The 12,946-nt window shown below is 41.2% G+C and overlaps 1 protein-coding gene and 1 long non-coding RNA gene across 7 annotated transcripts in view; both read right to left on the reverse strand.

Moving 5' to 3' along the window:
• LOC115156113 (uncharacterized) overlaps nt 1-12,946 on the reverse strand; it is a 306,615-nt gene that overhangs the window by 187,922 nt on the left and 105,747 nt on the right. For all 6 annotated transcript variants that reach the window (XM_029703423.1, XM_029703424.1, XM_029703425.1 and 3 more), the window contains 2 exons: nt 12,614-12,772; nt 12,216-12,383 (listed from right to left, as the gene is read on the reverse strand). In XM_029703423.1, the coding sequence (XP_029559283.1) occupies nt 12,216-12,383; nt 12,614-12,772 (327 nt within the window). The remainder of the gene's footprint in view (nt 1-12,215; nt 12,384-12,613; nt 12,773-12,946) is intronic.
• Nucleotides 2,413-3,082, reverse strand: LOC115156126 (uncharacterized). Its single transcript, XR_003868183.1, has 2 exons — nt 2,863-3,082; nt 2,413-2,584 (listed from the first exon to the last, which is right to left on the reverse strand). It is a non-coding gene; the product is annotated as an uncharacterized LOC115156126 (long non-coding RNA).

The following is a 12,946-nucleotide window of genomic DNA, read 5'->3' on the forward strand; positions in this document are numbered from 1 at the left end:
TTTCTAAAACTGTTTGAATTATGTCTGTGAGTTTCACAGAACTCATATGGCAGGCAAAAACCTGACGAAAAATCCTACCAGGAAGTGGAAATCTGATGGATGGACTCTTTCAAGTCATTTCCTATCAAACACTCAGTGACTCAGTAATCATTGTGCACTTCCTAAGGCTTCCACAACATGTCAACAGTCTTTAGAAAGTTGTTTGAGGCGTCTATGATGAACAGAGACCGAACAAGAAGGCTGGGAAGTTGGTGACCCAGGGAAGGACATCAGTTCATTGGCGCGCATTCACGCGAGAGGTAGCTCTGTTCCAAAAGTTTTTCAAGACACTGGTTTCGTCCGGTTGGAATATTACTGAATTTTCACGTTCTAAAGGCCCTAAAGATTGATGTTTTACAACGTTTGACATGTTTGAACGAACGTAAATATAACTTTTTTTGACTTTCCGTCGTGAAATTTTCGGCGCGCTTCCTACATTTGGAGTAGCTGAACTGAACGCGCGAACAACAAGGAGCTATTTTGACATAAATTATGGAGTTTATCGAACAAAACAACATTTGTTGTGGACCTGGGATGCCTGGAAGTGCCTTCTGATGAAGATCATCAAAGGTAAGTGAATATTTCTAATGCTGTTTAATATTTTAGATGACTCCAAAATGGCGGCTATCTGTATTGCGTAGTGTATTTTTCTGAGCGCAGTACTCAGATTATTGCAAAGTGTGCTTTCCCAGTAAAGTTATTTTGAAATCTTCCACAACGTTAGCATAAAGGAGATGTTCATCTATAATTCTTTGAATGACAGTTTAATATTTTATCAACGTTTATGACAAGTATTTTTGTAAATTGTACTGCTTATTCACCGGCAGTATTTGAGGGAAAATATTTTCTGAACGTCATGCGCCAATGTAAAATGCTGTTTTTAGATATAAATATGAACTTTATCGAACATAAAATGCATGTATTGTGTAACATGATGTCCTAGGAGTGTCATCTGATGAAGATCGTCAAAGGTTAGTGCTTCATTTACCTGTGTTTTGGGTATTTGTGTTGCATCTAGTTGCTTGGAAAATGGCTGTGTGGTTATTTATGTCTATGTACTCTCCTAACATAATCTAATGTTTTGCTTTCGCTGTAAAGCCTTTTTGAAATCGGACAACGTGGTTCGATTCAGGAGAAGTGTATCTATAAAATGGTGTAAAATAGTCCTATGTTTGAGAAATTGAAATTATTAGATTTGTGGTTTTGAATCTGGCACTCTGATTTTTCACTGGCTATTGTCAAACTCAGTCCCGGTGACGGGATCGGGTTGTCGTAAGAAGTTTTTTAAATTGAAGCAACATCTCAAGACATCAGTCAGGAAGTAAAAGCTTGGTCACAAGTGGGTATTCCAAATGGACAATGACCCCAAGCATACTTTCAAAGTTGTGGAAAATGACTTAAGGACAACAAAGTCAAGGTATTGGAGTGGCCATCACAAAGCAATGACCTCAATCCTATAGAAAATCTGTGGGCAGAACTGAAAAAGCATGTGCGAGCAAGGAGGCCTACAAACCTGACTCAGTTACACCAGCTCTGTCAGGAGGAATGGGCCAAAATGCAGTCAATTTATTGTGAGAAGCTTGTGGAAGGCTACCCGAAACATTTGACCCAAGTTAAACAATTTAAAGGCAATGCTACCAAATACTAATTGAGTGTATGTAAACTTCTGACTCACTGGGAACGTGATGAAAGAAATAAAAGCTGATATAATCATTTTCTTGTCACAACGTCCACAGAAGTTGGCGCTCTCCCCGGTTGGGCGGTGCTCGGTGGTCGTCGTCGCCGGCCTACTAGCTGCCACCGATCTAGGTTTCTGTGTCTTTTGGTTATGTCTGTTTAGGTCTGCACCTGTTTTGTGTTAGTCAATAGTGGGGTATTTAATTTGTCTGTTTCGTTTGGGGATTTGTGTGTGGGATTGTTTGTGTGTCATGCCTTTTGGGCACGTAGGGGTATATTGCATTTTCCTATTTACACTGCGTGTTTTAGGCATTAGGGTTGCCGGGCTGCGTCCTGTCCTTTAGTTTAGATTTTTGGAGCTGTTCTCTACTATTCTCTCTCTCTCTACTATTATTCTGACATTTCACATTCTTAAAATAAAGTGGTGATCCTAACTAACCTAAGACAGGGAATTTTTACTAGGATTAAATGTCAGGAATTGGGAAAAACTGAGTTTAACTGTATTTGGCTAAGGTGTATGTAAACATCAGACTTCAACTGTACCTAGAAGTGTACACTATTCTTATGTTTTTTTAATGTATCTTAAATGTAAAAGTAATATAGTCAACTATACAACTTCTACACGTTATATCATCCAATAATATAATGAAAAACACTCAACATGAGGAATTAATGTAATTATGTTTATTTAAAATATTTTTTTGAAATATAGATTAGGTGGTCTTCCTTTTATAGCAGGAAGTAAAGGGGCTGGACAAGGCTTTGCCTATAGCTGAAAACATCCTGGAAATGAGCGAACGCTTCCTTGGTTTCTTCTTGGTGGAGCATACACTCTCTGTTTGGCAGGAGTCTTGATCATTGACAATTGCTGGGGGGAAAAATGTAAACATAACATTTTCTTTAACTGACCCTAGTTAGTCTGAAGAATTAGTATTGCATTATTATTATTTAAATTGTAATATTCTACATAATTTACAAATGTAGGGCGGCAGGTAGCAGTCATGTGATATCCATAGATAAGGGCCTAATGAACGTATTTCAATTGACTGATTTCCTTATATGAACTGTAACTCAGTAAAATCTTTTAAATTGTTGCATGTTGCGTTTATATTTTTGTTCAGTACACATTTGAGTGTATTGACTTACCTGTTTCACTGACGGCAGGGGTCTGGTTCTGGGAAGGTGTTGGAGTGCAGTGGTTCTTCTTGTTGACCTTCTTTGTACACTGGGTAACAAACAGTCATTTGTACAGTAGGAGAAATTCCACACAAAAGGTATCAGTGTTTACCATCATACTGTACGTATTTAATAAAAATAATCTTTATAATTTGTATTTTGATGACATATGTACCTTTAGGTTGAGTCCACAGAGCGCTGAATCTTCCTCTCTTCTTTTCCTTTTTACCAGTTGTTGGAAGACTAGAATTACCTACCTCGTCATTGCCAAGTGCATTGTGTGATGGCAACTGGGTCATGGAGGGAGGTGAAGAGTTAGCCTCATTGCATTTAGTTAGTAGTTCCCTAGTTAATGATTTGACCAGGGCATCGTCAAATGCATAATCCGTTGACTTCATTGCAACCTGGAGCATCTTCTCTGACCCGAATTCTTGAAGAAGCCCCTTGTAGACAGCCTTGAAAATCTTTTTGATTTTCAGATTCTGGGGGTAGGCTTGAGTTGGTTCAAGGCCTGAGGTGCCACAGAACTCAGACAGAATCCTCTTTGTGAGAACTCTTGATGTTTCACCAATGTCAGAGGATTCCAGTAATGTGATAGGGGTAGGGATCATTGACAGCAATCTAACAATCAGTAAAAGTACCAAAGAGGTGTACTCCTTTGCTAGTGGAGTCAAAATGATGTATATGTATCAGAGTCCATGGCTGATGGAGTTGATGGATGCACAGAGACACTAGACATCTCCAGATCTTGTTGTCCATCTTGGATTCCACCTCTCCTAAAACTTGAATATCCACAGTTCCCACCGTTGTGTGTGCTGCTGCCAGACAGAGAGGGTCAGGCAATGATTTGGCACTAGACTGACGGCTAGTGGTCATAAGAGCCGGTCTGTCAGAGTCAAGTGTTCCAGCATCAGTTGGGGACAACCCATTGATTATGTTCATCAACTCTGATAATTCTTCTGATGAATTGGAGGCCACAGAACAGGTATCCATGACCTGATTGACCATTATATTGGTGAAAAGGCTCTTTGTGTCAGAGTAAACCTGTGAGGAACTAATGGAGATGGCAGAAACAGCTCGGGATAAGCCGACTTGTGTCCTGCAGAGAACCATCAGAGACGATAGTTTGGCAGAAATCTGATCCTTGTGATGGTGGAGGAAGCCAGGGGACAATCTGCTTGTACAGACGTTTTATTGACTCCTTAGCAAAGGAGTACACAAGGTCAGATGGAAACTCCCTGGATTCTTCAGAAGCATTCAATCCTGTCTTCAGCTTCAAAAGAATAGAGTCAGACACGCTCTTGCCAGCTGCACAAAAAGAGCCTGGGGGGTGTTGTGACTTTTTATGAGCTCATAAACTTTGTCAGTGAGCTCATGTGAGAAGTTCTGAAGACCATCCCTGGGGCTGAGTCTCGCAAGTCTTCTTGTCAAAGAAGTGACATCATCTGCAGTGGCTATGTGTTCTGTATCTCTCTTGGAATGACCTCCATAACAGTGTCAACTATGGCAGAGATGGTTTGCCTTGTGTAATTTGTTGACCCTTGTGAATGAGTTGAGGAGTCACTCATATCAATGACCGAACTCCTAATGATAGGACAATAGCTTTTCAACAGGCCACTCATTGGGGACTGGAGTGCCTGGAAGAGAATTTGTAAAATCACTCTGGGACCCTCTGGCCATGGCAGAGGTGATGGACAGGGAGGACTTTGAGGAGGATGGCCGATGTATCTCGTGTCCATCAGTTCTCACCATGTCAACATCCTCCAACATGGAGCCCACAATGGAACGAGTCAAGAGGCCTTTCTCTGAGGTGCTCATCCTCTCTGACATAGACACTCTCCTCTGGATTGTCATCAGAGTCTGACTAATTAAGGCTTTGGAATAATTTACCATGCTGGCCTGGCTGCCTTCATGTTCACTGTAAGTCATTTGTGTAGAAGTAGCTGTTCTGCATACGGATTCGACATGTTTGGGGGCCTCAACCACATTGTCTAGGAGGACCGGTTGTTGCTGGGCAAAAAAATCCTTGACCTTGGTGAACACATTGTTGAACAGGTTAACAGTGCCTGGCCAAATTATCTTTCCTTTCACATTGGCCCCATTGTGAACACTGACAGGAAGGGTTGAAGCTGACAGGGATCTCTCTAACTGGCCAGACACTGAAGCATCAGACATTTTAGTCATCTGGGTTGAAGCTATTAAGGTCTTTAGTGATGTTCATGACGATGTTGGATGCTGCAGAATTGGTGTGCAGAGAAGAGGTGAATAAAGATGGAGTTCCACTCTTCTGAAGGATTTTGACATCTCTATCGTCACCATCATTACTGGACTCTGCACAAATGTCTGCACTTCTACCATCAAGGCTGGCATTTACAATGCCAATCAACCCTGATTGAAGGATCCCACCAGCCATATGTGAGGCTTTAGTTTGAAACTCCTCAGTACATAGTTTGTCAAAGGCTGTGGATTTAAGACTTCTAGAGGATGCTTCCTCTTCATCATTGTTGATCTCACCATGCAAATTGTCCTGTGTATTGACAGCATAGTCATCAACAGATAAATATGATTTGGAGGCGGCAAGGACGTCAATCTGAGAAACAACGGCATCCAAAAACTTGGACAGGTCTTCTGTATCTCCTTTTAGGCTAGAGAGGCATTCCTCCATTGATTCCTCAGAGTGATACACAGTGAGGATCTGACTAATGACCTCCTTGGTACAGGTTTGAAAGTCCGCTTGGATTTCAAGAGAATCACTATTACAAGTCACCTGAGAATCTAAACTTTCACTGGAAGCCTGTTTGAGAGTCTCATCATGTATTGGTGTAACACCATCGATGACCTTTACAGAGTCTTGGCAGGGAGTGAGAAACCGCCTCAGCATTTGTCGAAATCTATGATATATAATACGAGCAGCAGAAAGGGTGCTCCCTTTTGAAATTCTGAGAATTTCAGATTCATGTGTCTGCATGGACTGAACAATAGTATCCACATCTGTTACAAAAGTGTCCAGTAATGTAGATGCTTCAGAGTCTCCCTGTAAGCTGGTTGTAAAGGGGTTGACAGATCTCAGAGCTTCACTCACTGCCTTTCTAGCCTTTGTCTGGAAAGACATACTGGAGAGTTTCTTCATATTTATAACTGGAAGACTCTGGGTAGATTCACTGTTGGTGGTGCTGTCCTGCAGACCAAGTGGAAAAGTGAGATCGGAGAGACATTGTTCACTGTCTAACAACTCAGATGGTGAAGCAGAACAAGAACTGGTGAAGTCATTCAAGTCAGACATGATGCCATCCACAAATAGAGTGGCCTCCAGAGACTCTTCAGAATCACACTCTCCAGCAGAAGATGACAACTTCTCCATCACCTCAGTCTTATACAAGACTAGAACCTGGCTGGCAATCGCTTTTGTGGTGTCAAGGAGGACTTGGTCTTGCAAATACTTTTTGAGAGCCAAGAGAGGTTTTGGGGTCTCACTTTGTCCTTTTTGTTCATTCATGGATGAGGGGGTTATTAAAAGTGGTTTACAAGAAATGGAGTCCGATGTGTCAGCCTCACCATTACTGGAATGACCGACGTCCAGGTACAAAGTTGGAACCATTGTGAAAGAATCTTTTGTGCTCTCCACAAATGTACTTGAGAGATACCCTTTTTCTGGACAGGTAAAAAGCCTCTTCAGCGTATTTTTCGTGTTGTAGTAACAACCAACAGTGTAAGACCAGATCTTACTCTGATGGTTTTCAAGAAGGATCTGCTCACTCTGTGCAGGAGAGCAGGATGCCCTGATAGCCTGGGTAAGATTGTCCATGTCTGAAACAAAGGTACTTACCAACTCAGAGGCCTCATGGTCGATCATAAGGTCTCCGATCTCACCTATCCTAGGAATTGGACTAGATGATGTAGTGCCAGAACAACATGATGTACAACCCCTGAATCTTTTAACGATCTCCCGGATCGATTCGGTGGCCTTGGTCTGAAACTCCTCAGTGAGTAGTCTGTCCATACTTTGTGTTGACAGATGAAGACTAGATTTGGCACCTTTGATATTGAGGTTGCTCTCTCCTTGTTTTAGCATCTCCTCAGAACTTTTACAAGATTCAAGCATCTTCATATGGTCAGCAACAACACAAAGCAGTTCCCTCTTGTCGGGTTCATTTTCCTCCTTATTGCTGAAGTTCAAAACAGTGCCACTGAGGGCTGTCATGACCTGTCCTGTTAAATGTGTCATATCCACCTCAACACCATCCTCTCTGAAAACAACACTCTGCTCAACACTCTGCCCATTAATGAACATCTGAAGTATGTTGGAAACGCCAGACACCATCTCCTCAACCACCTTGGTGCTGGAGACACCACCACTGGCAAAAATGACAGGGGACATTCGCCCAGAGATGGGAGTTTGAATGGCCACAGAGATTATGGAATTGACCTTCTTTGACACTTCTCCAACAATAACCCGGGATAGACTTTGAGTGTCTACCTGGCCCTCTCTTTGGATACAGAGGACATTGTTCAGCGACTCTTTGAAGGAATCCTGGACACTAGTGAGGAGACTGTCCTCAGTGATCCCAAAAAAGTCACTGAGTGGCTCAGATGATATAGACTCACCATCTCCCTGAGTCTTTGGCAACACTGTCTGAGACCTTTGAGAATACAAAGCAAACAATACAGCATTCCATATTCGATAGTAGACACTGTAGTCACATTAATGCATAATTCAGTAATCAGTCATTAAGAGTAAACTGTTATACAGATAACAAAACATATTTTAACAATATGGGTTATGAATAGTTAGGTGAAACCAGTTTCTTTAGGAATGACTGAACATACCCATTACGAGAGGAGCTTGATTTGGCCGCACAAGACCTTGAGGATTTTCTGCTGCCACTCTTGCGAACCTTCAGGTTTGTGCTAGAAGATGTCTCTAATTCTGTCAGAGACTTGCCGGATACTGGAGACACATGGCTGTATATCCGTACAAAACGGAAAATTGCAGGGATGATGACCTCCAGGATGGCCTCAGATACAAACCGCACAATCTCCAGGCACATCTCTGCAAGCAGTGCCCTCATCACCTGTAGGACCGAAAACAGTGTAAGTAGATTACTCATAGCCGGGCTCTGAAACCAAGCTCCTCAAAGAGATACCAACAATCTCACATATGTTCATGAGAATCATGAAAGTGGCATATATTGGAAAGCATGAAAAGCAGTAGGCTACTAAAAAGCTCTTTGAATGTAACTGTTTGTGATAATGTGGATGATACTGTAGACAGATAAATGGCTTGTATCTAATTTTCTTGAAACATCTATTAATATATCTATGAATAATTTTCAAGGTTAAGGGACTTACAGGGTCCATCCTGCCAATGCTTAACTGCCTCCATTGCCTATAGGAGATAATTAGATGTTTTTAGCACCAAAAAGCACACCAACACACATACAATTTATAAAATCCTCCAGATGACATTGTATTCAAATACTACAATAGAAGTTTGGACATACTCCTCAGTAAGTTTTTCCAGAAACCGGATGATAATCGGGTTGAAAGCATCCGGATTGATTGGCGGGAGGTCAAGAGCCCTGGTCTGACAGGCCCTGGAGACACACTCACTTAGGATCTTTTCATTAGATTGTCCCTGGTGAAATGTCCCCTGAATTGCCATCCTAGAGAATTCCACAGATGTAGAGGGACCTGTGTCCAAAGCAGCATTCACCAAGGTAAAGAAGTCAGAAAACATGTAACCTTCTGAGGTTAGCCAACTTTGTGTACTTTGTGAAGTTAAGTACCCAAGAAAGGATAACATGTGCACTCTGCTATTAGTCCTCTGCTCAATAGATGCCCATACTAAATCACATTTACATGCAAAAGGATTACATTCAGTGAAATTAGAGTTTCATTTATGACCTGCATCTGTATCAGTGATCTGCTCCACTTTGTTTCTCTTGGTCCTCTTGGTCTAAAAAGACAATACAGTCAATGATATACACGTAGATACTGTATGAAGCCATTCCAATACAGCCCTTTGAGTAGAGCAAGGGTAAGATTGATTGTAGGGCTGTCCCCGACAAAAAAAAAACTTTGTCGACCGAGAGTCATCCTGTTCTAATGTTAAAATGTATTTTTCCATATCAGACACACCCTATGTGTTTGAATACAATCACTTACATAGGCACTGAGCTTGTCTGATGCTTTAAGCACACTGTTTGATTAAATAATTAAGACACACAAATGACTCAAGAAAGAGCCCGATGGTGACACTGTATTAAAATAAATGACAGCGAGTGCCTGTGTGACAGGCGCACGTTGTCTCGCTCTCCTCCCTACTGCAGTGAAAAGGCACCGCATAACAGCAAGTGTTTATTCTGCTGTCCATGCTGAAGATGCAAGCATCATTTCAGCCATTTCGTTTCTTCCTCGTTTCTGAATGAAAAGTTCTGTTACCGAAATCCCTAACTTGTTTACAAAAAGCATTACCTATTTCCTCAGCCTTGCTCTCTTTATGTGAAACATGTAAGCATCGCATGCATGTGACAATTAGGGCCTGACCTATAGCCTATCATAATCAAATCAATAAATTGGTTATAACAAACTCCGAACACAGTAATATCGACAGCAAAATGGATGCGGAGGATGTGAAAAATAAACGCCAAACGGGTGAATGTTTACTGGTTGCTTAGGAGGGAAAGGGAAATTCAGATCTGTGGAAGACATTTGACTTAGTTGTGGAAACTACTGGTGGTCAAGAACAAGGAGGGTATAGGAGCAAGCGCTGACAGAGTATTATGTGTGCCAAACATTTGCTGTTAGATTACAATATTGTTTTTTCTGACCATTTGGAACAGTGTAAACAACACTAAATAAATTCTAAGCAATACCAGTCTGTTCTAACGACCAAAAATTGTAAAGCCTTTATTACAGCATAGCAAAGATTAAAAACAGCCAACTCTGTGAAATTGCTTAATTCAACATTTTGCCGGTGCATGAGGCTTGGTGCTCACAGAATCAGTAGGCTAATAAACAAATACTCAAACAGGCAACAGAAGCTATATCTGTCTTATATCTGTATATATATATCAAAAGTTTGGACACACCTACTCATTCAAGGCTTTTTCTTTATTTTTACTATTTTCTACATTGTAGAATAGTAGTGAAGACATCAAAACTATGAAATAACACATATGGAATCATGTAGGTACTAAAAAGTGTTAAACAAATCAAAATATATTTTATATTTGAGATTCTTCAAAGCCTTGACAGCAGCTTTGTACACTCTTGGAATTCTCTCAACCAGCTTCACCTGGAATGCTTTTCCAATAGTCTTGAAGGACTTCCCACATATGCTGAGAACTTGTTGGCTGCTTTTCCTTCACTCTGCGGTCCAATTCATCCCAAAACATCTCAATTGGGTTGAGGTTGGGTGATTGTGGATGTCAGGTCATCTGATGCAGCACTCCATCACTCGCCTTCTTGGTCAAATAGCCCTTACACAGCCTAGAGGTGTGTTGGGTAATTGTCCTGTTGAAAAATAAATTATAGTCCCACTAAGCGCAAACCAGATGGGATGGCGTATCACTGCAGGATACTATGGTAGCCATGCTGGTTAAGTGTGCCTTGAATTCTAAACAAATCACAGACAGTGTCACCAGCAAAGCACCCCCACACCATCACACCTCCTCGATGCTTCATGGTGGGAACCACGTATGCGGAGATCATTTGTTCACCTACTCTCACAAAGACATTCTTGGAACCAAAAATCTCAGATTTGGACTCATCAGACCAAAGGACAGATTTCCACGGGTCTAATGTCCATTGCTCGTGTTTCTTGGCCCATGCAAGTCTCTTCTTCTTATTGGTGTCCTTTAGTAGTGCTTTCTTCGCAGCAATTTGACCATGAAGGCCTGATTCACCCAGTCTCCTCTGAACAGTTGATGTTGAGATGTGTCTGTTACTTGAACTCTGTGAAGCATTTATTTAGGCTGCAATGTGAGGTGCAGTTAACTCTAATGAACGTATCCTCTGCAGCCGAGGTAACTCTGGGTCTTCCTTTCCTGTGGCGGTCCTCATGAGAGCCAGTTTCATCATAGCGCTTGATGGTTTTTGCGACTTGATGGTTTTTGCACTTGATGAAACGTTCAAAGTTCTTGACATTTCCGGATTGACTGACCTTCATGTCTTATAGTAGTGACGGACTGTTGTTTCTCTTTGCTTATTTGAGCTGTTCTTGCCATAATATGGACTTGGCCTTTTACCAAATAGGGCTATCTTCTGTATACCAACCCTACCTTGTCACAACACAACTGGTTGGCTCAAACGCATTAAGAAGGAAAGAACTTCCTTTACTTAACTTTTAACAAGGCACACCTGTTAATTAATGAAATGCATCCCAGGTGACTACCACATGAGGCTGGTTGAGAGAATGCCAAGAGTGTGCAAAGCTGTCATCAAGGCAAAGAGTGACTACTTTGAAGAATCTCAAATATAAAGTAGATTTTGATTTGTTTAACACTTTTTGGTACCTACATGATTCCATATGTGTTATTTCATAGTTTTGATGTCTTCACTACTATTCTACAATGTAGAAAATAGTCAAAAATAAGAAAAAACCCTTTTGACTGGTAATATATATATGGATGATTTACAAAGCCAGGCACATTTAACAATTAGGCTATTGATTATAGACCTAATTAAGTTGTGTTTTCTTCTCTCCTCAATCTTCTTAGACAATTAGGCTAAGGCAAGGGCTGTTTCCCCGTCTCTGCTGCTGCTGCTGCCTCTGCAGCATTGTTCTCAATCCCAATATGCTGGTTAACTTTGCTATTATGCACATACCAACATAGGGAAGGGCCCCAATTCTACGGCGCACTGAAGATTATGTTTCAGAACCACGGACAGCGACCGTATCCAACGCGGGAGAAAGCACATTTGTTATAAAATAATATTTCATTGATTAGTGTTGCACCATTATTTTTACATAATATAACCATATACAATTTCAGTATCACGTCTTAGCGTGATTGACTGTGCCATCACTGTGGCCTCGGCAATGGATTAGTCAACTGTGACAGGCGCGAATCAGACAGGTGTCCATGTGCACCATGAAGAAAAAAAACTTTTGCGACTGCTCGACTTAAGAAATCCCAGTCAACCAATAGCCTATCGACCAAACAATCGACCAAATGGGGTCAGCCCTAGATTTACTATTAGAAGATAAAAGGGTATTGTATGGGCAATTTACCTTCCTCAGAACAACATGCTGTAGGGTCAGGTTATAGACATGAAAGATATCACAAATATCCACATCTCTGCTCAATCTATTCCCTTACCTTGACTTTATTTCTCTTCACGGCATCCTGCTCCATCTGAGGCAGGGGATCCTTCTTCACCTCTTCCTCATCTTCATCATTCTGATTATCAACAAAATCTCTCTCAGCTGCATCAGTATCAGTGCTCTGTTCAACTGTGGACCTGTTGGCACCGGTCCTCCTCTTTGTCTAAAAAGACAATACAGTCAGTGACATACTGTATGTTGCCGTTGCTATACAGGCCTTTGAGAAGAGCTAGGGTAAACGATTGGTGATTGAATATTATTATGGAAGTCTGTTGTAAGGACAATTTACCCTCCAACCTCACAACAGCATGTTGTATGGCATATTGGACAGGTTTGGAGTGTGGACAGGTAAGACCCCAGATTTCCCTTTCTCTCCTCAATCTATTGTCTCACCTTAACTTTTTTCCTTGTCACAGCCTTCAGCTCGATCTGATGCAGGGGATCCTTCACTTCACTATCTTCTGGATAGTTTAAACCCAGGATATCTTTCTTCATTTTCTGGACTTGACCTTCCAAACTTTGATGATCATGTGGATCATCTTCGTTTAAACTCTGATTGGAACAAATTAGACCATTTTTTAAATGCTCATGGATATGGCCAATATACCACAGCTAAGAGCTGTTCTTACGCACGACACAACGCAGAGTTATTATAAACTGGTTACCAACTTAATTAGAAGAGTAAAAAATAAATGTTTTGTCATACCCGTGGTATACGCTCTGATA

Source organism: Salmo trutta, chromosome 20 (genome assembly GCF_901001165.1).
Source record: "Salmo trutta chromosome 20, fSalTru1.1, whole genome shotgun sequence".
NCBI classification, from domain to species: Eukaryota; Metazoa; Chordata; class Actinopteri; order Salmoniformes; family Salmonidae; genus Salmo; species Salmo trutta.